This window comes from Rhinolophus sinicus, chromosome 16 (assembly GCF_057876585.1).
Source record: "Rhinolophus sinicus isolate RSI-liver-muscle chromosome 16, RSI-T2T, whole genome shotgun sequence".
NCBI lineage: Eukaryota > Metazoa > Chordata > Mammalia > Chiroptera > Rhinolophidae > Rhinolophus > Rhinolophus sinicus.
Genome location: NC_142516.1, coordinates 50,033,173 through 50,060,682, shown reverse-complemented (window position 1 = coordinate 50,060,682; position 27,510 = coordinate 50,033,173). Strand labels below are relative to the sequence as shown.

Here is a 27,510-nt window from a genome sequence, read left to right as displayed (position 1 = left end):
CCCAGAAATTTCACTTCTGAAAAAATTTATCCTAAGGAAATAATCATGGATATGCACAAAGATCTACAAATCAGAATGCACCTCTCAGCATTATATATATATATATATATATATATGGCAGAATTAAGTAAACAGTCAATAATAACAGATTGATTAAATTAGTCTTCTACTGTATGTAGAAGTGCTATGGTACTACCAACATAGTACCATAAAAGTTATATTGTAGATTTAATGACACAAAGCCGTAAGTGAAAACTATAAGTTATATGAGTATGCATATTATGACCTTTTATGTGCGTATCTATACCAAGGAAAGGCAGGAAGGACAAACACTAACAAGACAATAATGTTTATATCTCCAGGTAATAAAGACTACAGGTGTTTCTAAATTTTCTTCATTTTACTTTCATGTAGTTTAACAAACTTTTTCTGTTTTAAACACCTGGGACTCTTCCGAAAAGAAAAAGGTTTTAATGAAATCTTTAAATAAAAGGCTTCGTAAACCTATGAAGCAGAGTTACCTAATTTTAAGGCTGCGCCAAGAAAGTTCTATGAAGCAGAGTTACCTAATTTTAAGGCTGCGCCAAAAAAGTTCTTGGTCCAGGTGATGGTCTCTGGGCCAATGCTAATTAGTTGTTTCCATGTGTCCCCCATTAGATCTGGATCCATTTTTAGGGCAAAGGTTGGACCTCTGTATCCTGCATCGCTAGCACCCGACTTTGCACAGAGCTGATGCTCCACAGCCTAAGAAACTTGACCACACAAGTTTCTTGGTCACTCAGGCAGCACAAGGAGACAACAGCTCAAAGTCTGCCCAGGGGATCTGTCGTTGCTGCAGGGACCCTGACAGTCAAAAGACTAATTACGTAAAACTTTTTCCTCAGAAGATATTTGAATAAGTTAATACAAACAGCGGACAGCTGAACCATGAACATGGCTGGGACTCATCCAAATTAGATTATTTTCCAAACAGGAGAAAGTGAGGAAGGTAATTAAAATCCAACGGGGGGTGGGGGGGGATGGGGGGAGGGGGAACCCTAAACTTCATTTTCAAGCCCTTAGTTCAACCAGCTCTCTCAACAGATCATCACCAGAGCAGCTAAGCAGCAGCCAAGATGGCAGGTTTTGTGTCATCAACCTCTTGATTGAATCCTAAAAAAACAGGGGTGAGAAAAAGTTTCCACCAAGGGCCTAAGACTAAATACTCCATCCAGGCTGTCCGGGCCAAGAGCACACACTGGGGAACTGTTCTCACCAAAAGGTTGATATTCCTTTTTTTTTTTTTTAATTTTACTTTTATACTTAAAAACATGAAAACCATTCTTTGTTTGCAGGTCATACAAACACGGGTGGCAGGCCAGAATCAGCTCGTGGGTCAATTTGTTGACCCCTATTCTAGAAAAAGCTGATAAACCATAAAAACACTATGATGCAGGGAGCAGCAGAACATGACAGGTGAGGAAGCAGAAGGTACAGAACATCTACAAACAGAGGATTACGCTCTTAAATCCTTGAGAGTTTTTTGTAATTAATTTTAATTTTTGGTGGTGGTGGCAGTGGTGTGTGTGTGTTTAAGATCATCTGTCTACTTGGAAAGTAACAAAAAGGAGTATTTCTAGGCTGAAGAAGTGTATGCAATGTAAGCCTGTGAGCCTCTAAGCTAAAATGGCCCATGGCCGGGGTGGGGGGGTGGGGGTGGATATTGTGACAAAGAAATCAGCACTGTAATTACTGAATGGATTCCTCAGTATTTCTGAGGTCTTAGTGGCCTGACACTTCATCACACTGGTTTGGGTGTGATCATATCTGAAGACAAGCACAACCTGAGCAGAGGACCCCCAAGGCGACTTTGTGATTGACCATTCTGTAATAACACAGCTCCTGCTCCACTGGTTAAAAATAAAAGTACCAACCCATGTTTCTAACCAACAGTTTGGAAATGCAAGTCTCAGTAACCCTGAGGGATTTTATTGCTAATTCCACATTTACGTATTCTATCTTTGCTTCTCGCTATGGCTCCAATTAGGAACTTTAAGGCTTCTATCTTCAATCTGTCCATTTATATCAAGCAAACCCCCTATTTCATCAATATGTCTTAATTTTGATTCAACATGATAAAGAATAATTACAGATTTTTTTTTTTTCAATGCATGCAAAAGCCAACATGGTAAAAAACCGACCAACCCACCAACCAACAAAACACTCCACAACTTTCATTTTGGGGGCTATGCAACACTTATGCAGGGGTACACGTTAGAAAGAACCCAAAGCCAGGATTCAAATTCAAACCCAGACAGACATAGGTTTGAACCCTGGCTATGCTCCTGCACAAGTTAATATCAACAAGTTTCCTTACGTGTAAAATATTTTGAGGATTATCTGAAATAAGGTACACAAAGTACCTCATAGTACCTCGTAGAGTTGTTTAATAATAGTTTGCTTACCTTTCAAATGAAAAATCAGTACTCATCTATATCATCATTCTAAGATCACTGATTTCCATAAATGAAAAAAAAGTTTGCCCAAACTAATGGTCATGTTTAAGGGACAGACATGAAAAATCTGGTCAGCCTAGTTGACCAAATCAGATAGAAATGAATCCACCTATGGCAGCTATAAATACTTACAAAAATTTTTGAGCCAGTGTGAGAAATTTATGGTAAATTAGACCAAAGGAATTTTGATGTTTTGTTGCCTAAGTTTTAGTTACATGCAGTTAAAAGTGAACTGTTTGTTGCTCATGTAATTTACTTAGATTCTGGAGTTCTAGTTTTAGTTACTATTCACAGAAGTGTGTGTGTGTGTGTGTGTGTGTGTGTGTGTGTGTGTGTGTGTATGAGAGAGAGAGAGAGAGAGAGAGAGAGAGAGATCCTTTCTCATGGTAAATTAGCATTTCCAGAAACAGTGATTTCCTTTGGCTCTTGGAATTAGCACTGTACCAATGAAGGTGGACAACTGAGATGCCACAGAAATGCTTGCCTCAGAAGATAAAATCTAGTGAACTCTCCATTCACTTACAGACAGGTTATTTTTTCTCAGTGAAGATTTAGGCAGCAGCAAGTATGATAATGTAACATCCAACTACATCGAGCTCCCAAGGAGGAGAGGACTCACGTATTCCTCTCCCCATACACCCCGGCTAGCTCAGTGCTTGTGGTATAACAGCCCCTCAGTCAATGTTTGTGGAAGAGACACTGAAATCACAATGGTCCACAGGAAAACTACAGATCTCTTCCATGAAAACAAATTCTACCTGTGCTATGGAGGGCAATATAAGATATAAAAATATATGAAAGTATTTCCTGAAGACTTGGAACGAATACACTTTGTGTGGGTGGCTTGCAACCCTTTTCAAGGTCAGAAAATTTTGGTTGCAACTCTACTGTATTCACCTAGAGAGTGACTGGTAGGCATATGCAGTGGTCCAAGGCTGGGGGCCGCCCAAAGGTTTGGGATCACTGGTTTATTCTGTAAATCAGGGCTCCTAAGCTCTGTGAGAAAACCTATGTCAGATTCTCCTGGGAGCGACTGAATGTACAGAGAATATTGGGGATGGGGTAGCAAGGAACAAGAACCACGCATGTATGGTTTTTTTTTTTAAAGCTCCCTCATAATTCTAACGCATCCCTGAACCTCAATTCCTGCCCAAAACAACTACCAGAGCCTCTTCTACCTGGTCTTTGCAATGACCCAGTGAGACAGTGTTATTCTGCATATTAATAGTTGAGGAAACCAAGGTACAGCGAGGAGCCAGGTTATGCTGACGTAGAATTCAGATTCATATGTGAGAGCTGTCATTTCCCTTTTGACTATCTTGAGTTCACATTTGTGCCAATATGAATCAAGTCCCGAGGAATATCATCATTCCACCCAATACTTCACAGGCAGGTGGCATAATCTCCCAGAGTAATTTAGGAAACAAGTGCCACAAGGGGCCTGTCTATTGTTTTCTTATTAATCATCCAAGGATTCCTTTAGAAGGATAACTCTAAATTTACCTGGCTAAAAGAACTTGTAGATGCTTCACAGAATACTTTTTTGATGATGATGTTAAACAAAACACACAGAATATAAATTTATTGTTTGATCTCTATAAACTCATTGTTTGATCTTGGGAATGTTACCTAAAGCTTCCTAGGGCTCATTTTTCTTGACAGTAAAGAAGCAAATAGTAACATTAACAACCTGACAGGGTTGTTGTGAAAACTGAATGAAGCAACGCACAGGAAGAGGCTGGCACAGAGCAAGGGGCCAATCAACGCGAGTTGCTATTTTTGTTTGAATTTTGGAACATTTGTGATTCGTTCTTCACCGAATGTACTTGATACTCAGTGGCAATCCCAGGAAATTAGATTAAAACGAAGCAGAAACTAAATTTTTCTATCCCAAATTTGAGTTCTTCAAAGGCACATAAAAAGCACGAGTAAGTCATCTCAATTATCTGTGCGAAAAGGGAGATAAGAAAATAGCCACCATAATGTGCCCAGCTATTTTTCCTTGGAAAAATGGTCCACTCATTTAGAAATGTGCTCTGCCCCATCAATGTGAATGATGAAAGTGCTGGTCTTTTAGTTCCTCTCCAGATGGGAGGTCTGGGCACCTCAGTCAGAGACACACAGACCTGGTGAGGATTCCAGTCGCTGTCAAAGATGACCACGGTATCAGCCGCCTGAAGGTTTAAGCCCAGGCCTCCAGCTCTTGTGCTCAGCAAGAAAATGAAATACTGGGACCCAGGTTCGTTGAATTTCTTCAGCAAAGCAGCACGATCTTCAGACTTGGTGGTGCCTGAGGGGATGAGAAAAATAAATTTGCCAATTAACTCCTGTCTGAAAATGGCACAGGGCTCCACGAAAAGGCCTGCTTCCCTGAGAAATATACCCAGACTCTTCTTAGCATGGGTGAGGTAATCCCCAGAGGTTTTTGTACATTTGAAAGGAACTTTGAACTATTTGCAATAAAAAAAAAAAAAAAATGGAGGGAGAGACTTTTCTCAAATCAAGAAGGAACACTTTGTCTACTACCCATGGTTCCAAAATGCTAAAAGAGTTTAAACATTTCAGACTGGGTACCTATGCAACTTTACAGATACTATAATATTCTTATGTTAACCTAAATCTCAATGAAAACATTTTATGAATTTGTTTCCGGGCTTTAAAACACCAAGTATTTTTTAAAACACACACACACACACACACACACACACACACACACACACACCCCAATACAATTACTATAATGGCTTGAAGCAACTTTGCTGATAGGTATTAATGTGAGGTCTTATTTATGCCAAGAGAATGGAAACAAAAGGTAAATCAGTTTCTACTACAAGTTACCATTTAGGTTGCTACTGAGCATGATCTGGCTGGTAAAAACATAAAATGCGGGTAGAATATTTTTACCCTTGTTACAAGACTTGAAGCCACAATAATTAAAAGGGAAAAAAAAAAGGAATCTCTCAGTCTGTTTCTCATGTTGACATTTTCCTCTGCTGAGTTCAAAGGATGACAAACTAAAACCAAACAGGGCAGCAAGTCACACACCTGGTGGCTCCTCCCAGGGTGTCTGAAGAGGCTCCAAAACAGTGAATAAGCAGAGCGTGCCAACCCACAGACTGTGCTGCTCACTTTTCAGGTGCCAAAGCACCCACACTTGCATCCTGAATCAGCCACTCAGTCACATGCCATGGATGTGTAATGTATTTACCTGGCCATTTCATGAAATGTGTTATGAAAGGAGAGAGAGGGAAAAACAAAAACAAAAACCCTTCCATATTCTACCTGAACATATTTCACCGAAAAAGTGTAGCTGCAGAGTTGTGAAGACTTTAGGCTATTGGGAAATATATGCATGTTACATGATAGTCTCCAACTGCCTGCTACACAAATATTCTTTCTACATGGTGATTTCTTTTAAAGGATGAAAATATATTAGCCATTTATTTCAGAGGATTAAAACATTTAAGTGACTACAGCTAATGGGATCAAGTTACTGTGAGGGTCAAGTTCCCAAACATGGGGGGAATCTGTTTTTGATATTAATAAAAATAGTAAGTACCCTCCTGAGGAGGAAAAAAGAAACAATTCCTTGCACACAGCAAAAGGGGCTTTGGGGGCTTTCACTTAATGAAGCAACATTCTGTAGAGCTCATTTTACTTTCTAAATTAAATTTCAAGTTTAGTGACCTGGTCAAATCCCGCAACAATGAATTTTAAGAATTTAGATTTCGAGGGAGAAGTACCAAATGTCTCTGTTGAATGAGGTTGCAAACATGTGGGGATCTTTTTTTTTTTCTTTTTTTTTTTTCAGAACTGACTTTCTGAGATCATGGGGAAACTATTTGTTCACAATGCTAATGAAGACATGTTCTGTTCTATCACGAAACCTTTTTGCTACATCATCTTTCCAGTTGCAATCATTTAAAAGAAATTACTCACATGGAGTAAAGGTTCACATATTTACCATCTGCCTTAAATTGAATAAAAAGCCACAGAAACAAACAAATAAAATGCTTATAAAATGGGGAAAGAAGGAGTTCCCAGAGATAGTAGCTGTTTTCTGACAGCAGGGTACAAAAACTGTGCATTTATATACTCTGAGGGCAGAAGTTCAGTTTTGATCCACTGAAAAATAAATCAATTAATGATCGCATGCGTTAAGATATAAATAAAACTAGTTAGCATATATGTCTACTTGGGATGAAATGATTCTAAATGCAAAACAAAGCTCTGAAAAACAAAAAGTATCAAAATTATTTGGTCCAAGGAGTTTTCAGGTCCTATGACAGTTACCTCAAGCAAATATATCTGGTGTGTATTTAAACTGTATAAATAGCTGGAAACTTGACAAATTATAAAGCCAGGGAAAGATATATTAAATCACTTTTCATGAAATCAATGGCATTTCTTATTCCATGGTTCAGAATTTTCTGGATCACCATTTCCATTAGTCAAAGGTGCCCCAAGTCAAAATCTTTACTGATCATCAGTAATCTTTGGGATATTGCTCAGGGAGATTCAAAGTACCCTGTGAGGGTTTATACACAGGAAAATAAATGCTCCTTGTAGGTGGCACAAGATTCAATGTGCATCCATTCCATGTTCTTTTGGACACTGATGTAGAAGAATACAATTAATAGCAAGGGCAATTGTATTGAGAATTGCACAATTTGTCAGAAGGAACACACTTCCAGGCTTTCACGATTACTAATTTTAACTTAGTGTCAGCTGCTTTTGGAAATTTCTGTCTTGTAGGATATAACTTTACCACTTGCTCTCACTCAAAGAAAAAAAAAATAATTTCCAGTGAAAACAAAAGACTATAATGGAATAGTAACGAAATCTATTAATGCAACCGCAATCTTTGCAGAAAAATCTGCTTAGCTGTCATCGAGTGGTTTTTCTTCCCGAGGTCAAAAATCTGAGACATCAAATTTGGCAATGAATATCTGAAGTCATTTGAACAATTGGGTTAAGATGAAGCTGGTATAGCTGGAAGTATTGGAAGTATGTGTACCAATTTATCCATGTGTATACTGACTGTTTGCCCAGTGATTCTCTCCACCCCCAAAACAAACGGCTGCTGTTTCTTGCGGGTGGAAGCCTGTCTGGCTTTCTCAATTCCATCTGTAACATTTGATGAAACTTGCTTACTTGTCTCCTCTAACCTAATGGTAAAGACGTTGAGGGTGGAAACAGTGAGTGGCTCATTCATCTTGTATCTCTGGCACCCAGTCATTTTCAATCAATCAATCAATTAAAAGTTTTTGAACAAGTTCAAAATGATTCTTAAAATGCTGTCACTAGTGAAGCAGCCTATATTTTTCAGATAGGCTCTATCTTGCTGGATCTGCTAAAACTTGAGCTAATATGGAGGCAGAGAGACATAAGTCAGAAACTGGTTTCACCATTTCCTTCCTGTGCAACCTTTGGTAAGTCAACTCAACTCTCTATAACTTTTGTTTTCTCATTTATTAAGTGGGCATTGTTTTAGTACCTTGTTAAACAGGGGAGGACAGTAGCTTGTGGGTTGAGAAAATTAAATGAATAATGCACATGGACTATTTTGCCTGGCATTCCCCTTGGAGTAGACATTCCATAAATGTCAGCTCCTACCACTATTATTAGTAGTAACAATAAAGACAGCAACCGACAGACTATTAAAGATGTTCTCTGAGGCTGGTAAGAAAACATGAGAAAAATCTGTTTCAAGGAAATCACTTCTTGCCAGTTTCACATGCTCGACTATTCCAGGGCTGCGATCCACTAGAGAGCTGAGATTTAAAATGAAATGCCACAGAGTAGTAAACACCAATTCCGTAGGACACCTTGGGGAGGAAAGGTTGTAAACCCAGGGGAAAAGAGAGTTGGGCGGCCCCTCACCTGAGCAGAGGAGGGAGGAGGGTTTGTCTTTCAAATGAGTGCCGAGCTCTCCCACAGGGAGGGAGGCAAGGATCAGGTCAGAGGACAAGACACACTGCGGGAGATTTGCCAAAAGAAACAGACTCTGGATCATAGAATTTTGTCATGAATTCGAAATTAACATTTACTTAACCATTCATCTGTTTTCAGTGACTTTTGGAGGGGAGAGGTAAAAGGTTTTTTTAAAAATCAAGTCTGTCAGAGGTATAATGAATCCAAAAATTAATAATAACCTAAAAGGTGGATCATAAAGAGAATTTACTTAAAAACTGGCAAGTTCGGCAAGGTTTCTTATACATCCAGTTACATGTAATTCATGGCAAAAGGGGGATAAAATGCTGGATTGAAAATAAAACAACACCTCTTAATGGAATATAAACTTTAAGTTTACCATTTCATAATGACTTGGATATTACATTAGATAAAAACTGGTGTTAGTAATACTGTGCTCTTCTCTAGCTGAGGATTCAACACCATCCCATCTGTAAATTAGCTCCTATTGCCACTTACTACTCTTTGAAAGTGTCATCCCCGGCCACAGTAGGTACATTTTGAGATCTTTCCTCTCTAAAATAGTAGGGCTGATATCCAAGACATATAGTAATTTAAGAAGTATCCCTACTTTCATATTTTCTTCCATTCCTATTTTCTTACTAATCTTTTAGGACATGGTGTTTAAATTTCCCTATTAATATCAGGTAAATATTTTGCACAGTTTGCAAAACTCAGAACAACAATGAAGCTCTCTCTCTTAACACAACATATAGATGTGTTCTACTGAGAAAAAGAGATGCTTTAATTATTAAATATAATCTTAAACGAACTGTTAGTGTTGCTGGAAAAAAAGGAGACATAGCTTTTATCCCCTTTAAAATATGCCTTAACACAAAAAGCTAAAGGCTTATTAAAATATTCTAGATGGTGCATAGGAAATAGACAGTACTAAGAGCAAGGAGGGTTTTTAAATTTTACTTCAGTTTAATTTATTGTGGTACTTATCAATGACTCTAAGTTCACTTGTATTGGCTTGTATGTGGGACAAACAGCTGTGTGTATGATCTCAGCTTATTTGAAGCTTGAGGATATAAAAATTGCTGTCTAGAAAAGCTGCACCCCACCCCGCTAGTTAATTCTTCAATGATTTTACCCCTCCTTTTCCGCGGAGATCGGCTCTAAGAGCCCATCATCCCTGCACTCTCGGCATCATGGCTTCCGCGTCCAATTCCTTATCCTTGACTCACCGTCAAGGCGCAGGTAAAGGAAGTTCCGAAAAGCAAAGTAATCCTCCATGATGGTCATGAGAGACGTCATCTGGCAGAAAAGCAGCACGCGGTGATTAGTCGCTCTCAATTTTGGCAGAATACGATCAAGTAGCTCAAACTTTCCTGAGGCCCGATACAGCTCAGCCCTGAACCCAAAAATGCAAAACAAGAAGGCAGTATTACTGCTGTCTTCTTGAAGGAGCCAGTAAAGCTTTGCTTTTCATAGCGTGCCCTGTGTATAGTAAACACTCAATACATAACTGTGGAATGAATGAAGGAATATCCACTCCAAAGCAGTGAGAGTAGTTAATGGAACAAGAAAATGTATTTATACAAAACTCATAAAGAGTGCATTATATATGCGAGGTATGATGACAGAAAAGGAAACCTTCTCACGTTCCTAATGCTCTCTGTCTGTCTCACTCCCTCTCTCATACACACACATACACGTATATGTCATATTTCCTTAAATCTCTACTTATTAAGTAGATAAGATTATTAATTTAGGGCACTGAAGATTCATTCAAACACTCATTCAACACCTACTGTGTGCCAAGCACAAGGCTAGGCACGTGTATAGTGATAACCAAAATAGAATCTTTGCCTTTAAAATGAGTAATTACGAATTGTGATTAAGTATTAAAAAGAAAAATAACGTGCTCGCTTCGGCAGCACATACACTAAAAAAAGAAAAATAACAAGTTGCTACAAGAGAACTTAGAGCAACACGTGTTATCTTCTTTAGATGAGAGCAGAGTTTGACAAACATCAGCCCTGGCCTGCTGCCTGTTTGTGTAAATGAAGTTTCATCAGGACACAGCCATGCTCACTCATTTCTGTTTGTTTATGGCTGCTTTCACACTACAAGGGCAAAGTCAAGTAAGTGAGACAGAGACTTTTTGGCCTGCAAAGGTGAAAATATTTGAGATCTGGCCCTTTAGTGGGGGAAAAAAAATATTGCCAGCCACTAGTTTAGAGTGTCAGGGGTGACCTCACTGAAAAGAGAACAGTTTAGTAAAACCTGAAATAATGAGCAAAAAGCAGCCCGGTTTAAGTATGGGGGCTTGAGAGTGGAGAGAACAAGATTCCAGGAAGTACAAAGTGTATACGCAAAGGCCCTGAGGACTAAAAGAGCCTGTTGAGTCTGAGGAATTGAAAAAATGGTGTGCATGGCTTAAATGTAAGCGAGTGGAGAATATGGGAGATGAGAGCAGAGAGGGAGAGGATGGGAGTGGGGAGAGAGCCCACAGGGCTCTACTTGCCACCTGAATGTTTTAGTTTTAAGTGCAATGTAAAGTCGTTGACAGAGTTTAAACAGGGGCGTGACGACATCCGACATCTTTTTAAAAGATCACCATGTACACACTGTGTGAGAATGGGACTGGGGAGGGGACAAGAACACTGGCTTATACAGAAATCCAAGTCAAAAACGTGATGGGAGTATGTACTGCTGTCAGATGGAGAAAAGTGTCAGTGAGCTAAAGGAGGGCTTTGTTTCTCCACAATAAATCACTTTTCTCTTTTATCAACGGGGATGTGTTACATTATTAAAACTTAATAGTAGGGTTGATATTGCTGGAAAAACTTGCAGCTGCACATGCAGTCTGTAACACTGAAATTTATCATGTGGTCGTTGATTTTATGACACAGTATGTGTTATCTCTAAAAGACACATTTTCAAGTGTAGCTCTTCCCAACGTCCCTCCCCTGCTCTGAGAACTGTCCTCCAAACACCACCTGTGGCCATGTTGCTACCCTGGCCAACCTGAAGGTGCCAGGAGTTGCCAGGGAACCCAGAGGAAAGGGAGGCAAGGAGAAGCAGGAGAGCCTAGTGACTTTGTTTCTGGATGGATTCCAATAGCTGGTTCTTAGCCCAGTGACAGAGTCTGCCCTGGGGACCCAAGAATGACCTCTATATCCTAATAATACATTTTCCCTGGTACAAAACAAGCACAACAGAGACTTTCTGTTAATACAAGGTTCTTTTTTGTTGTTGCAAGGCATGATTCTCTTCGATGTCCATTGCTAATGAAAAACATTTCTTATACAGATCATATTCTAACAAATTACTGTAAAGTCATACATATTTATAGCACAGGAGACATTTCTACTCCTGCATGTTAATGTTAAATATCAACTTGAAATTTAATACGATAAATCTCTTTGAGCCCAAGCTACACTATTGGTTATAAATAACCACCTTTTGAAGCTCTGACAACATTTTTAGAACTAGGACACTATTAAGTCTATTAAAGGAGATCTATGTCCTTTGAATAGCCACTTACTCAAGGCATGTAGTCATTTATGCCAGTAAAGTGAAAGACAATGCTGATATCATTTTGGTTAACAACTTTACCCTATGCTGAGGAGAGGAGAGCTGAGGAGGATGGCAGTATGTATTTGTGTGATAGGAAACACTATAGAGAGAAAACTTTAGGTAAGACCAACAAACTGTTTTTGGGAGAAAAAAAAAAATTAAGATTTACCCATTGATGACCCCATTTGAATAGCCCAGGTGTTCAGCAAAGGATTCCTTTAAAAGAAAGAGAAAAAGGAAATGATTTAAAAAAACAGCTATGTAATTATTAACGTAATGATTAATCTTTTCATGAGGTTGTCCTATCTATTTCTAGAGTTTAGTTCAACAAAATAATAAATAAGTAATAAATACTTGTTATAAGATGAACCAGAAATTCAATGTCTTTGAATTCAGGTTTTTGTTCGGCCCGAAATGTATAATGTATCCTGTGAGTTTCTGCAAGTCTCTTAGATGCTCATGCTGAGATGACAGGGTTAGTTCACTCATTAAATAGTGACTGAAGTAGGCAGGTACTGGGGATCCAGAAACAACTAAAATATCTGCTCCCAAGGCGCTTAGAGTCTAGACTGGAGGAAGAGCTTAATATAAGCCAACAAGGACTAATATATACACATAAACATTCTGCGACAATTTTTAAAAATAAAATAAGGTGATCATATGCGTATACTATATTATAAATCTTAGTTTAGTGAAATCCTAGCATCCCTTCTAGACTGTGCCTTTCTCTTTTACAAATATGGCCAAGTGTACACTACTCCCTCAGGTATCTGCTTCTACTTTCAAAATACAGAACTTAATCACCTAATCCCCTCTTCACTGATTCTGAGGGAGAAATACATTAGCGTTCTCCATGTGGTTTTCCCTTTTCTACTTAAGAAAGGGGAGACCATCTGTGGAAAAGGACAGGATGTCACACCTCCACATTAGCCACCAGCTGTCTCCCTTGCCTGCTTCCCTTCTTTCCACAATCACGGAAGCTTTTCCTCCAAGGGGAACAGATCTTTCCCTTTGAGTTCTCCTCTCAACATGCTCGTCATTCATGGTAGGCCCAGCCCTTCAGAATGCTGCCTGACAGCAAAACCAACGCTGATGTACAACAGCCAAAAACCCCACTCCGACTCACCCCAAGAACCATGACTTCTCTTGCCACAGCAAGCCATTCCTTACTAGATTTTGAGGTTCCAACCCTATCTCTAAGCAAGGTTGTAAAAACCAGAGACAGCCTGTGTCGGTGGACTGTGATAAGATTAGGAATCAGCATCATTTGAGAAATACTGTTTTCATTTCTCTGGTTCGCAGGCTCCAGGGGAGGCAGTGAGCCCACCTGAGAGACTGGGCTTCTGGTATGACTTAGTCTGAGCAAAGGTGGTGTAGTGAACAATAGAAAGACAAAGGCAAAGAAATACACACACCATCTCTGATCCATAACTGTACATTAGCCAGTAACTGTGGCTTTCACTTCTACGAATATGCTGCAGAGTTTTTTATGTTAAAAAAATTGCAAATCAAAGTCTGTTTTTCTACTGACTGCTATTTAAAGTAAATATGCATGCAATGGAGGGCATGTTACTCAGCCTTAGCTCCCTTTACCAAGCCCCGCCCCACCCCCATCCCTCTTGCTGCAGACAGAAGCTTGAGAAGAGAAGGTGTCATTTGCCTTTCTAACATGGCATAGCATGTTTGGTTATCATTTGTATGATAACCAAAACGAAGGAAGATTGACACTTAAGTTTCATAATTTCTGAGTCCTCAAACCCCTTTATATAGCAGAGTAAATATTAAGTAACTTAAAATTCTTTTTGGAAAAAATGCGATGGTGGGTGAGGTTAACCTGAAATGACCTTATTTTCATTTTCATCATTAGATTTTCTTTTTGGCTCGCCCCCAACCCAACATACACCCCCTTCCCCACTAATTCACTGACACCTTACATCGTTTCAACATGTTATCAGTTTACAAGATGCTTCCTATGTTAATTTTTTGAAGTTTATCCTCCTGCCAGTCCCATAATCCACTACCATTGATGATAAGTGAAGTACACTAAAACTTGGAGATGCCGAGTGATTTACACCAGGTCACTACATGTGAGTAAGGATTCTAAACTCCAGGGAGCAATCTGAACTACAAAGTGGTCTGGGGTATGGACTCATTGTACATTGGATTCTCCTTCCACTGTTTGTCTAAATAGCTGTGGCTTGTTTGTTGGAGGGGCGGGTGTGTGTGTGTGTGTGTGTGTGTGTGTGTGTGTGTATTTAGTATTGTTGCTGTTGTCATTTTACCTAGATCTCTGGCTTTTTAGTCTATACTCTGTCCTATGTGTCAGCAGTGTCAGGAGTCTTTCTAATGCCCCACCACAGTTGGGACAGGGCTCCAATACAGGGAGAGGGTGTGCAATGAATACTCTTACCTAACAAGTGCGATTACCAAACATAAGGGAGAAAAAAAAGAATCGTCACAGTCAAGGATATTCAACCCGATTTTCATGCTGTGATCATTTTCTCTTAATTTCCCAGAACCTTCTAGGTATTTATTTTTTAATAAACTGGTGCGGACCCCGACCCCTACAGTGCCTTGCCCAGGCCCCTGCGCATGCGCAGTGGGAAGCAGGCCTACTACGCACGCCGGCCAAGAATCGCCAGCAGAACCACTGCATCAGCAGCTGCGCGGAAGAAGGGAAGCTACAATTGCGGCTTCTTTTCCTTCCTGCTCAAGTCAATCGCTCCTCCTGGGGTGAAACTCCGTAAATTTAGGAAACTTATTCACATGTAGTGAACACGGCAGACAATGTCCTCCCCCCTAAAAATAGCTTCTTAGAGACCAGAGTGTCACTTTAAATTAAAGGCCCGAATTTATGTCGTCATGATAGAAGCCACAAGGGTAAAATACAAATATAAGTAGCAGGCCAAAGTCATTGTCTTTTACAGAGAAAATATTTCAAGAACATTTTTCTCTTTAACAGGTATAAATACATTATTTTAATATTTCGCACGGCATCTTTCTGAGAAAACTGGATTTATCATTATCTTCAATTTCCGAGCTCCTACCATAAAACAAGGCAATTCACAGTACTTACCCAAACCCACACAATGAGCCATCGCTTACAACATTTTCTCACTACTTTAAACTCTTGGTTATAAAATTCCAGATGCTCAAGTGCTTGGTGCCAAAAATAATCCATAACCAGCAAATTCACATTTGTCAAGTCAGCCCATTAAACTATCAGACCATGTTGTTTCAACTTCCATCTAGGTTTTAACCCTGGTGTATTTTTTATTTTTAAAACAATTTTAAGTGGTATTAGTGGGAAAAGTGCAGTCAGGACCAGGATCAAAACAGAGAATATGGACTTACCTCAATGTGCTGAAACATGTATGGATGATTGCAGATTTTTCTCAATTGCATGATAGTGTTCATAAGTGTCTTAGCACCTCCCTTCCCCTAAGAACAAGTGTAAAGAGTCAGAACAGAACAAATAATTAACTGATCAGATATTTCTAATTTTTTAAAAGTGGACTTCAATAGAAAGGCCAAAGGGTTGTAGGTTCCTCTCAGTAACCTGCACTTCTTATGGTCCAAACTTCCTGTTATAGCAGTTTCTGAGTTAGATAGAACACCTTTCTTGTGACTAAATTATCTTCCAGAAAGGAATTTATGTCACGTTGATGGGTTTGTGACATGACTGTCTATTCTCTGGTTCTGGGAAGACAGAAGAAGCACAGAATAGATGCCCAAGGAATGGAAATGAATTTTCAAACCTTCTAAAGTGCCACCCCACATTTAGGTGGAATACATTTTCTGCAGAATTCACATGAGCAGAGCTAACTATTTTGGTGATAATGAACATACGACTTTCTTCCTGCCCCAGTGTAGTTTATATTAAGAGGTTAAGAGATTTTATTTGGCAGCTACAATAGCTACAAAAAAATTCCAGTAATTTGCTGTAACAAATCAGCATTAGCAGGATGCTTCCTGGGAATATTTCATGTCACAGCCATGAGAAGACGTATGATGGCACCTTGAGTGGCACCATCTTCTGCCACGTACCTTCTTATCTTTCTCAGAACCATCTGTGAGAAGGATCCCTTTGGCTTGCATATGGCGATACAGAATCTTCTGCAGAGCTGACATGTCACACTTGATCACATACTCAACCTGGAGTAACAAGAACAGTAAGTGGGTAGGAGCAGGAGAGAGAAGGTGCTTGCTCTAAGAAGATGGCTGAGATGCGGCAGCTGGTGGCACTCTTGGAGCCATGAAGGTACCTGTTTCCCCACATGGATTCCTGGAATGGAGGATGGGATGGGGATGGTGGAGTCATTCTGATGGAGGGGTCTTCAAAAGGTTCTATGTAATTGAAGCTAGGGTCGTGTTTTCTGAAACTTCTTGACTTATTCCGTATTTGAGAGAGAGAGGCTTGAAAACTGTTCAAATTCAAAGATGTTCAATGTAGAGGATCTTTTTAGTATTTCCTCTGTTTCCCAACTATACCCCTCTTTCGTATGAACATAACAGTTTTAGGATAAACAGTGACTGGCCAATTTCTCATGATTTTTTTTATAAAAATTTTTTTTTTTAAATGGTCATATGTGGTTATTCCCAATACTGGTCCTAAAGTGAGACTTACAATAACAGTCTTAGGTTGACGATCATTAACCCTGCTTTTGAGAGATGAGAGGATACTACGTAGTGAGGACAACAAGTGGAGGAAGAGAACTAATCCACAGCTGGACTCATCTAACGAAGGCATCGACCATCTAAAGAAGGCAAGGCTGCATATATTCCATTTGAAATAGTGCAAAAATCCAATTTAAAACAACGAAAGGGAATTCATGTGCCTGTGGGTTAGCACACACCTGCAATACTTCTAGCATGCTCCTGATGCATAAAATCTGCCTGGATTATTTCCTGTTATTGTTTTTCTTTATTAAAAAAAAAAATCCCCGGAATACAAATGTGCAATTTTCATAATAAACGTCAGATTAATGCCTAGAAATCTGCAGAATGTGATTAAAAGTAAATCAGCAAGCTGCCTAATGTTTAATAAACTGATTAAAAGTGATCAGGTTATTTTCAGCTCTGAGGACCAGAGCGTGGAGGTCACAGATGAAGAGAAGATAAATATTCATTCAATTGTTGCTTTAGAAAGAACCTGTCAGGCCTGACAGATCCACAATAAATAGTCTTCTGCCACTTGTTTTGATGCACTAGATCAGAGAAAGGCTGGCTCTCTTGCAGAAGAGTTGAGAAAAGCAAGTGACCTACCATCAACTTGTTTTAGTTTTTAATGACCTTCTTGGCCAGGGCAGAAAAAAATAAAGTCTCCGAATTTAATAAAGTACAACTTTTTCAAGAGCTGTTAACTCTCAATGAAATTTGACCATGGTGAAAAAAATATGTTAAACGACTTCAGAGAAGTATAACGATAAAAGTGACATCAAGGCCTAATGTTACTGAGCTTTTTGTAGGAACCAGGCACCGTGCAGAAGTGCTTTATGTGCCTCCTCTCATTTCACCACACAGAAGCTCTGAGAGACAGTTACATTTAGAGTCCACATTGTATAAATAAGGAAGCTGAGCATCAGAAAGGTTAACAGATTGGCTCAAAGTGATACCGCTATTTAATGGTGCAGTTAGGACTAATGGTGGGTGTAGTTAGGACTGGAAACAGAGGCTGCTTTCCCCAGCTCTGTGCTAAGGATAGCCAGGCAGATGTTCACCTTCACCAGGGCCTCCTTCCTGGAAGAGACAGCCCATGCTTGTTTTCAAGTGCCTTAGGGCACACAGATGTAGGTTTAGAGACAGAACCTGGCACCCCCTACCCCTTGGTTAGCTACTGCTAAGTGCCGGAGGTGCTGCGGAGCTTGGGAAGCAGGAGGCATGTGTGATGAAACCATTCAGACAGGGATGCCAACCATCCCACAGCGGCCAGTCAGCAGAGAGGACCCTGACCTTCTGACCTTCCTCCCTCACACCCTCAGGAGATACCAGAAGCTGGTGAGACGGGCGTGATCACCGTCCTAAGCTTCACACCTGTATTTTACAAGTGCTCCCTGCATCTTCCCAAATAACTCTAAGCTATTTTGTTTGATTTTGTACTTTTCTCTAGGCCTGGGGCGGTCCTGAGTCTTAATCCTCCTTTTTAATCCTACTCTACCTTGAGGGCTCCTTTTAAGATCTTCACCACATCTAGCAGCCAAAGTCAATCTTCCCTTTCAGTTCCCTCAAAGAAGTGGTTAGGAAGCTTCTCTGATGGCATTCCCTCATCAGGAAGACATGCGAAAGCACATCTTCTTAGCACACACCTCTATTTATTTATGAATTATATGCATGTGCTCTTGTTGTCTCAAGACGAGTTACCTTTAGAGTCAATGTTAAAGGCAACTGATTTCCACACGTATTTCAAGGAGCCAATTTGATGACATCTAATTTTTTTTGGGGGGAGGGGAATTCCAGTCCAATTACCCCATGATGTGGCTGATTAAAAACCCACACTAGGAATAGAAGAGGCAGGAGACTGCCTTCTTCTGATCACCTGTTCGTTTTCAACCTGCAATCCTTTGTAGAATCTTTTTGGGCCCTTCGTCCATTCTGGGGGCTGGGTTATTAGTTCAATTAAAATCAGATCATCCGAAAGCCTCTTATCTGGGTACAGAGAAAACCACAGTGCTTCACACAGGAACCCGCTGTGAGGCTGAGTGCACGTTCAGATGCCCTGGGTAGTGGAGCTCCCTCTGACTCCTCCCCCCGCGATAACCTGCAGTCTAACCCAGGTACGTAATTAACTTTCCAACGTGTAAACTACGTGGGTACCAGTGTCAATCTTTGTTAAATATCAATAAAACTTAATTTTTTTTTCTGAAATCTTTCTGCACCCCAAAGGACTGCTAGTAAGCACCTCTCCTCCCAAGCACACACTCCCTAGTGTGTGCTCTGGAGATCCCTGCCCTAAAGTGCTTGCATGCCTGGAACAATCCCGATGGGTTGGACGATGACACCTTTCATTGTCATGCCATTGTTCAGCATGAACAGATCTGGTCTCCACACCAAGTCTGTTGACCAATCACACGATGCCTCCTGCCATGTTTTCCTGAAAATAAGACCTGGCCGGACAGTCAGCTCTAATGCGTCTTTTGGAGCAAAAGTAATATAAGATCCAGTCTTATTTTACTATAATATAAAGATCAGGTCTTTATAGTATTATGTAATGTAATGTAATGTAATATAACATAACATAATACCGGGTCTTATATTAATTTTTGCTCCAAAAGACACATTAGAGCTGATTGTCTGACTATGTCTTATTTTCAGAGAAACATGGAATTTCTGGAGTAGCTCCTGCCCCTTTTATCCCAACCTGAGTGCAGTACGGTGCACAGGACAGGCAGTCAGAGCTACGTCTCAGGACAGACTGAACAATTCTAAAGTAGACACACAGACCAACAGTGAAGAGGCGAAGGAAGTTTCAATGATAATCATGCCATTTGAAACTCTTGGGTCCGAGTTCACCCTCCAGAAATGTGATGGCACCTGATTAGAGCAGGAACATGAGAGTTAGTTCCTCAAAATATGCTGGTGTTGTAGGAAATGAAATCTATGACTCTTTAATAGGGATGATTCCCCCAACAAGTCAGGCTTGTGAGAATCGTTGGGGCTACTTCTGTTCAAATTATATGTGAAACTGAGGTGCCGACCTCATGTTCATGATAATTATCTCCTAAGAATTCTTATGTTAGTAAAAGATCAAACTGGCCCCTCCCAGGAGCCAAATCAGGTGACAATATTATCCCAGGGTCTCCTCCCATCGAACCCTGTAAAACATATTCAAGCTTTATTCATAGTTTCTGCCTGAGTACTAGTCTTCACTTATAATTCCCCTTCCAAAAGGATGTATTATTGCAACAATGAACCTCGACTACTATGTGTGATATATTACCACTTTCTGAATAGAGATTTCCAAATAATAAAATGAAATCTATGAAAGCCCCAGGTTCTGGGATCTACAACTATTACATGAGGGAGGAACAAAATAATGATTAATTATATCAAATATTCCAAGTTTTTACATAATAAGTAGAGAAGTTGCCCATTTAAACAAAGCCTTTTGGTTGTGTTACACAAATTATATCAAAATCAGGATGGATTTTAGGTAGCTCAACCTCTAGTTAATCTCAGACATTGTATACATATTGGAGCATATTTAGACATCAGAATATACACAGCCAACTGCAAGTATAGTTGTTTCTTTTTTTTAAAATTGGTTCTCAATTATATGAATTAACAAAAGGGAGAGTCAGCAAAGACAACCTCAAATGGGAGCTAAATCGTAAAATCAATTTTTATTTAGCTTAAGTTGGGTTTTACATAATCCCTTTTCTACGAATAGTCATTCTTCCGAGTGTAAGGAATGGATTTTATGCCAGCAGCTAGCTGGTGGTGTTACAGGGGGAGGTGGGTACAGTACATTCTCTTGTTCGTTATGTGTTTCATTAGACTTATAAAATTATTAAATACCCATTGATTAAAACTAATTTTTATTAAATACTCATTCATTAAAACTAATTTTTCTATGAAGTAGAGCTTCATTTCTCAAACGGTCGCCCTTACATGCCTGCTTTAGTTTCATCTGAGGAAACAGATTCCTGAGGTCTCTCCAGCTGTACTAAGTAGAATTTCTGGGGCCAGGGTTGAAATTTTGTGTTTTAAAGAGTTTTCCCACTGTAAAAGTCAACAGTAAGAAAAGAAACAATCCAATAAAGAAAAACAGGCAAAAGATTTGAGCACCACTTCATCCAAGAAGGCCTATGGAGGCCAAATAGGCACATGAAAAGATGCCCAACATCATCTGACAATAGAGAAGCGCAAATTAAAGTTGTAAGATACCAGTGGCTAAAAATGTTAAAAAACGGACGATTCCCGATGAGCGCTGATGAGAAATTAGAGGAAGTAGAAGGCTCATACATTGCTGATGGAACTACAAAATGGTTCTGACAGTTCAGAAAACAATTCAGAAATTTCTTATAAAGTTATGTATACCTTTACCATATGACCAAGCAACCCCACTCCCAGGTATTTGCTCAAGTGAAATGGAAACCTATGTTCATACAAAAACCTGTACACAATGTTTAGAGCAGATCGATCCATAATTGTCAAAAACTAGAAATAACCAAATGTCCCTCAACCAAATGGGTAAACAAACTAGGGTGCATCCAGGTAATAGAATACTATTCAATAATAAGAATGAACCAACTATTATTGATACATACAACAAGTTTGATGAATCTCAAATACACTATGCTGAGTGAAAGAAACCCAATGCAAAAGGTCTGATGAGACACAGTGAATCCATTCATAGGACATTCTGGAAAAGACAAAGCTATAGGGATGGAGAACAGATGAGTGGTTGCCTGAGGCTAACAGTAGAGATTGGGTTTGACTAAAAAACAGTAGCACCAGGGAATTTTTTTTTGAAGGGGGGACTGGGAAATAGAATTGATCTGTATTTTGACTGTGTGTGTGGTTAACATAACACTGCAGTTATCAAAACTTCTAGAACTATATATCCAAAGAGTAAATTTTATTGCATGTAAATTAAAAATAAAATTAAAACACACTTCCCTACCTGGTTCTTTTTCACGAAAACATTTGAGAATTATTGGTATAGAGTAATTATAGCTAGCCTCACCCTGTCATTAGCCATAATTCCTTTCTGGTTGCTTTACACAGGCGGAGAAAGACATGCACGTTGTTTGTGGCTATAAGCAGACTATAGCAGAAGAGAACTCCTTATCACCAAGGATGACCCGTAAACGGCCAGTTTTGCTCTAGTGCAAAAATCCTCATGAAGCAGAAAAAGTAGAGAATGACCACTGGCCAAGCCACACCAACAAGGCCACATACCCATGCAAAGTGATTAGCTCCCCCACTGGCCATGAGAGTTCATGGGGACAGAAATGTGGGAGGGTCACAGAAAGTGCAAGGATGAGAGAACAGTGAGAAAGCAGTAAACAGGAAAGCAGAACTCTGCGTTAATAATAGAAACAGCAACACAAATAGAAAATAAAGAAGATGGTAGCAGCAGCTGTCACTAGTTGAGTGCTCACCATGAGCCAGGCCCAGTAGTATGAGTCCCACCATCTGCCTAATCCTCTCAACAATTCTGTGAAGCAGGTATTATTTATTTTCTAGTTCACTGATAAACACCGAGACCCACTGGATTAACTGACTTGCCCAAGTTCACACAGTTAATAGGAGAGAGAGAGACAGCCGTGGGGACCCTGGTCTACTCTGATGGCAGAACCTATGATCTCCACTCTACCAAGCTGCCTCCAGGAAAAGGTAGCTTATCCATAGATGCTATATCACATTCGGGGTATTTAACATACCTCAACTACAATGCTCTGGGTATTAAAGAGTATAAGGAAACATACTTTACCCAGGAGACACACTCTTGAAAATCTAATCTTAATTTTTTTTTTTTAAGTTTATTAGTACTCAGGAAGCTCTCTTGTGGAAAGAACCATGAAATAAATACTTTAGTAAAGAATTCCTTCGTGATATAACTGATCACCCCATAATTTTTATGCTGCAAAATTTTGGGTTTTTATAATGGATTTTCTTAAAACAGGGCACACTTTCAACTTGTAATGCGTTTTTTAAAATCTATCTCTATTAGCAAGTCCTGGAACAAGTAAACAATATTAAGAAGTTTTATGGAATGAATAAATGAAGGACTTTAGTTAATTGCCTCTTATTTTATACCTCTTCGAAAGAAACAAAAGGAAGCATGGGACAAATTAAAATCTTTAACATTCCATCCCTATAACTTGTAGGATCTCAGTAACACTATGCTGGGAAGTAGCTCAAGGCAGCCAGCCACGTGACCACTGTACGTGGTCCCCAGTTTAGCTTTTCAGTAACTAAACTCCATATTTAACAGAAAGGGGAGTACCCAAAAATGCCAAGGTCAACAGTATTCAATCCCCAAGATGCATTCACCAGCAAAATAAATAAATATTTAGGCTTTTGCTGGAATAAGCATGGTACAAAAACCATGTTTGTTTTAAAATTTTTTCAACTGTTAATGAATAGGGGACTAGGGAACAAACTTCTCTCTCAGCAAAGTGATCCAATTTGTACACTATTTGCCAACTCCCACTTAAAGAACAGGATGAAACAATCTGTCCAAAAAATAGAGTCATTACACAGAAAAACACAATAATGCGAAATAACACATTTCAGAATTGGCTCATCTAAAGAGAAAACCAAATCAAAATATCTCATGCTACAAATAGTACACAACGCCAAACAATCTATCTTCAAGAGAATTAAACTTAGACCTCAAATGTGTGGGGTTCCAAAATATAATCAGAAACATACTAAACTAATACCCAAATCCAACCAAAAATCGTGGAGCTCAGGGCTCAAGAGACAGTCTAAAACACTGAAAACACAATGTCCAAAAGCAATCTGAAAAATATTCTCTCAAAATGTTCACAGGAACTTAATTTTTATGGTGTGGGACAAAAAACATGCCCAAGAATAACCAGATGATGGGTCTGTAATTTGCAGGAACTCTTATTTTTGGTTTACTATCAGAATAGTGACATTGCAAGCATCAAATATATAAATTTCCAGGAAACTTGGCAAATGTGTATTTTACTAGGCCCTTTGGTGATGGTATAAATCCCAAACTCAAACCCTTATTTGGCAAACAGAACAGTTCTGTGGCACCTGCAGACTAAAGTCAATGAGGTTAGTAACTTAAAACAAAAATCTAAAATTAAAATGCAATATTAATCTAATGCTAAGTTGCTGTAAATTAAAGTTTAAAATGTAATGAGACTCAATGAATTTAGTAATTTTATAAAATCTGCCCAAAGCTTTTGGAAACCAAGTTGAATCTACACTAAATCCTCTAGCTTCTATCAAACAAAATAGTCCTTTAAGATGTTTCCAAGATACCTGTAACTAAAATACAAGCCTGCTGTTTTAGAAACACAATTTCAGGTGCAGGTACTTCAACTATATTGACAGGGGAAGAAACTACAACTTTTGCATTTGCAACATACTTTTTCTGGAAGCTGGGATTCAACTTCTTTCTTCAGTCTCCTCAGTAAAAATGGTCTCAACACCTTATGTAGACGCCTGATGATCAATATAGTTTCTTCTTCATTTAAGTCCACCTACAAGAGAATCACAGATAAATTCAATTTTTTTTTAAAAAAGGATGTTTCATGTAATAAAGCTTTGTGTTACATTTATTATTCATTTCAATATATGATTGAAATTTTACATGTATTAAGTTCAGGTCACGTACACCTTAGAACTCTTCCCACCTGCCTATCAGGTGGTAGTAAAACAGCCTCTAAAAGGGTGTTTGTCTTAGTGCTGAGTGTGGAAAAGGGCTCATAAGCTACCGGTTTTATATAAATAGTGGTAACAGCTCAGAATTTTATGGGATACAATTGGCAATAAAGACTGACTGAAGACAGATGGAACATGGGTAAAGGGGCAATAGTTATTGTGTTCTTACTTAAAATTGAAGCATTAACTTAGGCTCTTTGTCTCAGATGCAAAAACATACCAAGGGAACAAGGCTTGAACACAAAAATGGAAACAAGAGTAGGTCCAATTTATGTAAGTGGGTTTCTAAGCCGCTTTACCTTGCTCTTCCTTTTTTCTGCCCTGATCTGGTTCAAATTTAGTCATATTTATAAAATCCTCTGCTTTCTTTCACCTTCCTCTGTTAACCTCTAGCAGGCAGAGTTGATTGACTTTATCTTCTACAAATGGGCAAGCCAATTAATTACTGAGAAAAGGCCAATGACCTTAAAATTAAAAGGCTAAATAGTTCCAACAGAAATTTCCCTAAAGCATTCTTAGTAGCTTTTCATTCCTATACTTAAGAAATCACTAAAAGGACATATACCCATTTGTTTTCTTACAATGGCCCATTTCTTCCTTTCACAAATGAACTCTAAAGTAGATAGTGGGAGAAAAGATAATAAGAAATTTGAAAATGGCTACTTCAGGATTTGAAAGGCATTTATGTACAAACGAAACTGAGGCTCACACTAAAATCTAAAACAAAAACAAAAACAAAAAAAAAAAGTTCAGTTTTACACAAAAGCTCTTTCTGTGAAAATAGTTTCGACGAAGCCCAAGTTTGTAACACGGAAATATTTGTTATAAGGTATGTGTTCAGCTGGTTGAGTTGATCTGGTTAAACTGATTCAATAAATATCCCTACATTCATCCTCCCTGGGGCCCACAGATAGCAGTTAAGCATTCCACCATCATGAACATTCTCTGGTGGCCTGGTAACATACTGGCAAAAGACAAAAGAGTCAGGACACCCCACACATCACTCGATCCATTTTCTTCAGGGGGAAAACACTCTAAAATGAAAACATGTCCACTCACGGATTAGCTTCGTAAAGCACCATTGTAAGCCACCCTATGGGTTTTCTGCCCCTCTTACATTCTCAGCCTTAGTTCCTTTCATTTAATTTAATTTCAGTGTCATTCAGCGGAATAAACAAAAGTTAGCCCAGTACCCTTTCTCCAGTCATGGCAAATGGAGCATTAAACCACTGTTCAAATGTGCTGCAGCTCTTAAAAATTGTGGGCAGGAGGAAGTTGAGGAGGGCCCAGAGTTCCGGGAGCTTATTCTGCAGTGGGGTCCCTGTCAGGAGGATCCTCCTGGGGGCCACGTAATGAGTGTTCAAGACCTGAGTCAACTTGCAGTGGTGATTCTTCATTCGGTGGCCTTCATCCACGATCATATATTTCCACCGAATCTGTAACACAAGAGGAAGCACCAACATGTGGTGAGCAAGGGAAAAGAACAACTATTTCCAACAGTCAAGTGATGGAGTGGAAAACCAAAGAACCCATACTTAGTACAAGATATGGTGTGAGTCTACTTAGAATAAAAGAATCTCAACAGTCTGTTTCTCGTACCTGACAAGGTCATGTTTAATACATTACGTAATCATGGAAAGTTAAAGCAACAATGCTCCTTACAGGCCATATAACTGCAAATCACCCTTTCGCAAAGAAGGACACAGAATGAAATGGTTGGGGGGCAGGACTAGCTCCTGTGTCTCCCAATCCAGTTCTCCTCCTGTTAATGCTATAGCATGACAGCTGTCCCAGATTTAATGGTCATGCTACCTCTGCTCCTCTCCACTTGAAGCAGAATTTAATGACTGATTTTTCCAACATTTCTTATAGCTGAGACATTCTGGCTTTGTGCCTTCTTTTCTATTACACTGGCTGACTACTGCCCTTTTGGGCTTGGCTCACTTTTCTTTTTCTTTTTCTTTTTTTTAAATTTGAACTAGTTAGTTGCTAACATTTAAAAGTTAGAATATTTCACATAAAAATCTGGACATCCAGCTTCTTTTAAAAAATCCTGGCAACTGGATTCTCTCGGTTCACACATATTCCTTACCTGCCAAGTCCTAATCTGCCAGGCCTTTATCTGCCAGGTCTAGGACCCCTGTTTTAAGATACCTAAAATAAAATAACATACTCGCCGGCAGGGAGGGCAATGCTAAACTATCATTCCTCTATTACTGCTAAACCTTCAGAATTGAACACAATATACTCCCACAGCACAACTATCACTCCAGAAGTTAAGAAGGACCATAGGACACAATCTTCCTTCCAAAGTCTACAAACAGTCCTCTTCCTTTCTCACCCTTCAGTCTTCTTCAAGGTCATTGTTCTCAGTTTCTTAAAGTGAGAACAATGAGGAATGTTCCCCTAAGCCTATCCATTCCCTACAAAACAGCGGCTATGGCCAAGAAAAGCATCTGGTGCTCAGATGTCCCTGGATCCCGCTGCAAAGCTCCCAGAGAGAGGAGGGAGACGAGCAAAGGATTCCACACAGTCCTCGCCTTCCTCGTTAGAAGCACCAGGAAAGTCAGGGGAAAACAAATAAAATCCTCAGTCAGGCTGGGATGTTCAGGTAAAAGAAATCCCCAGAGTTAGTGTTTTCTCTTCTTCTACTACCTCTAAGAAAGTGTTCAACTGTGATCAACTGTCCTAAACTTACCAACAGCATGAAAAGAGGCCAGCAGATAAAATGTGCTTAAATAAATCATCTAAATCCACTTTCCTGCCTAGTTTAGCTTGTGAAGTAATAAACAAGGAAATCAGAGGCTTTAGATTTTGCTATTGGGTCTACAACTAATTAGGTCTTCCACTTGGAAAAAAATGACTGCCCTCTTCTGTATCTTCATTCCGCCAGTAACAAACAAAAGCAATACATCTCGTTACCAGGCATCTCCAATGAATTTTGAAATAAAGATGCAGAAGACACAATGTGAATTTGTTTTAAAGGATCTCAAATGTATAAACACATTTTCATAGTAATACTGAAAACACATCATTTTTGACACTCCCAAATTCATCTCCAAGTATGAGGAAAAAGAACACAGCATTGTTGCCAGTGCCATCTCAATTCTGAAACTTCCCCTGGGAACACATTTCCTTTATGTTATTT

The 27,510-nt window shown here is 39.3% G+C and overlaps 1 protein-coding gene across 9 annotated transcripts in view; it reads right to left on the bottom strand.

Annotated features, from left to right (window-relative positions):
* SMARCA2 (SWI/SNF related BAF chromatin remodeling complex subunit ATPase 2) overlaps nucleotides 1–27,510 on the bottom strand; it is a 163,819-nt gene that overhangs the window by 70,921 nt on the left and 65,388 nt on the right. For all 9 annotated transcript variants that reach the window (XM_074330501.2, XM_074330508.2, XM_074330503.2 and 6 more), the window contains exons 18-24: nucleotides 25,556–25,798; nucleotides 24,068–24,181; nucleotides 16,044–16,151; nucleotides 15,351–15,437; nucleotides 12,166–12,212; nucleotides 9,659–9,825; nucleotides 4,622–4,785 (exon numbers count right to left, since the gene is read on the bottom strand). In XM_074330501.2, coding sequence (XP_074186602.1) covers nucleotides 4,622–4,785; nucleotides 9,659–9,825; nucleotides 12,166–12,212; nucleotides 15,351–15,437; nucleotides 16,044–16,151; nucleotides 24,068–24,181; nucleotides 25,556–25,798 — 930 coding nt within the window. The remainder of the gene's footprint in view (nucleotides 1–4,621; nucleotides 4,786–9,658; nucleotides 9,826–12,165; nucleotides 12,213–15,350; nucleotides 15,438–16,043; nucleotides 16,152–24,067; nucleotides 24,182–25,555; nucleotides 25,799–27,510) is intronic.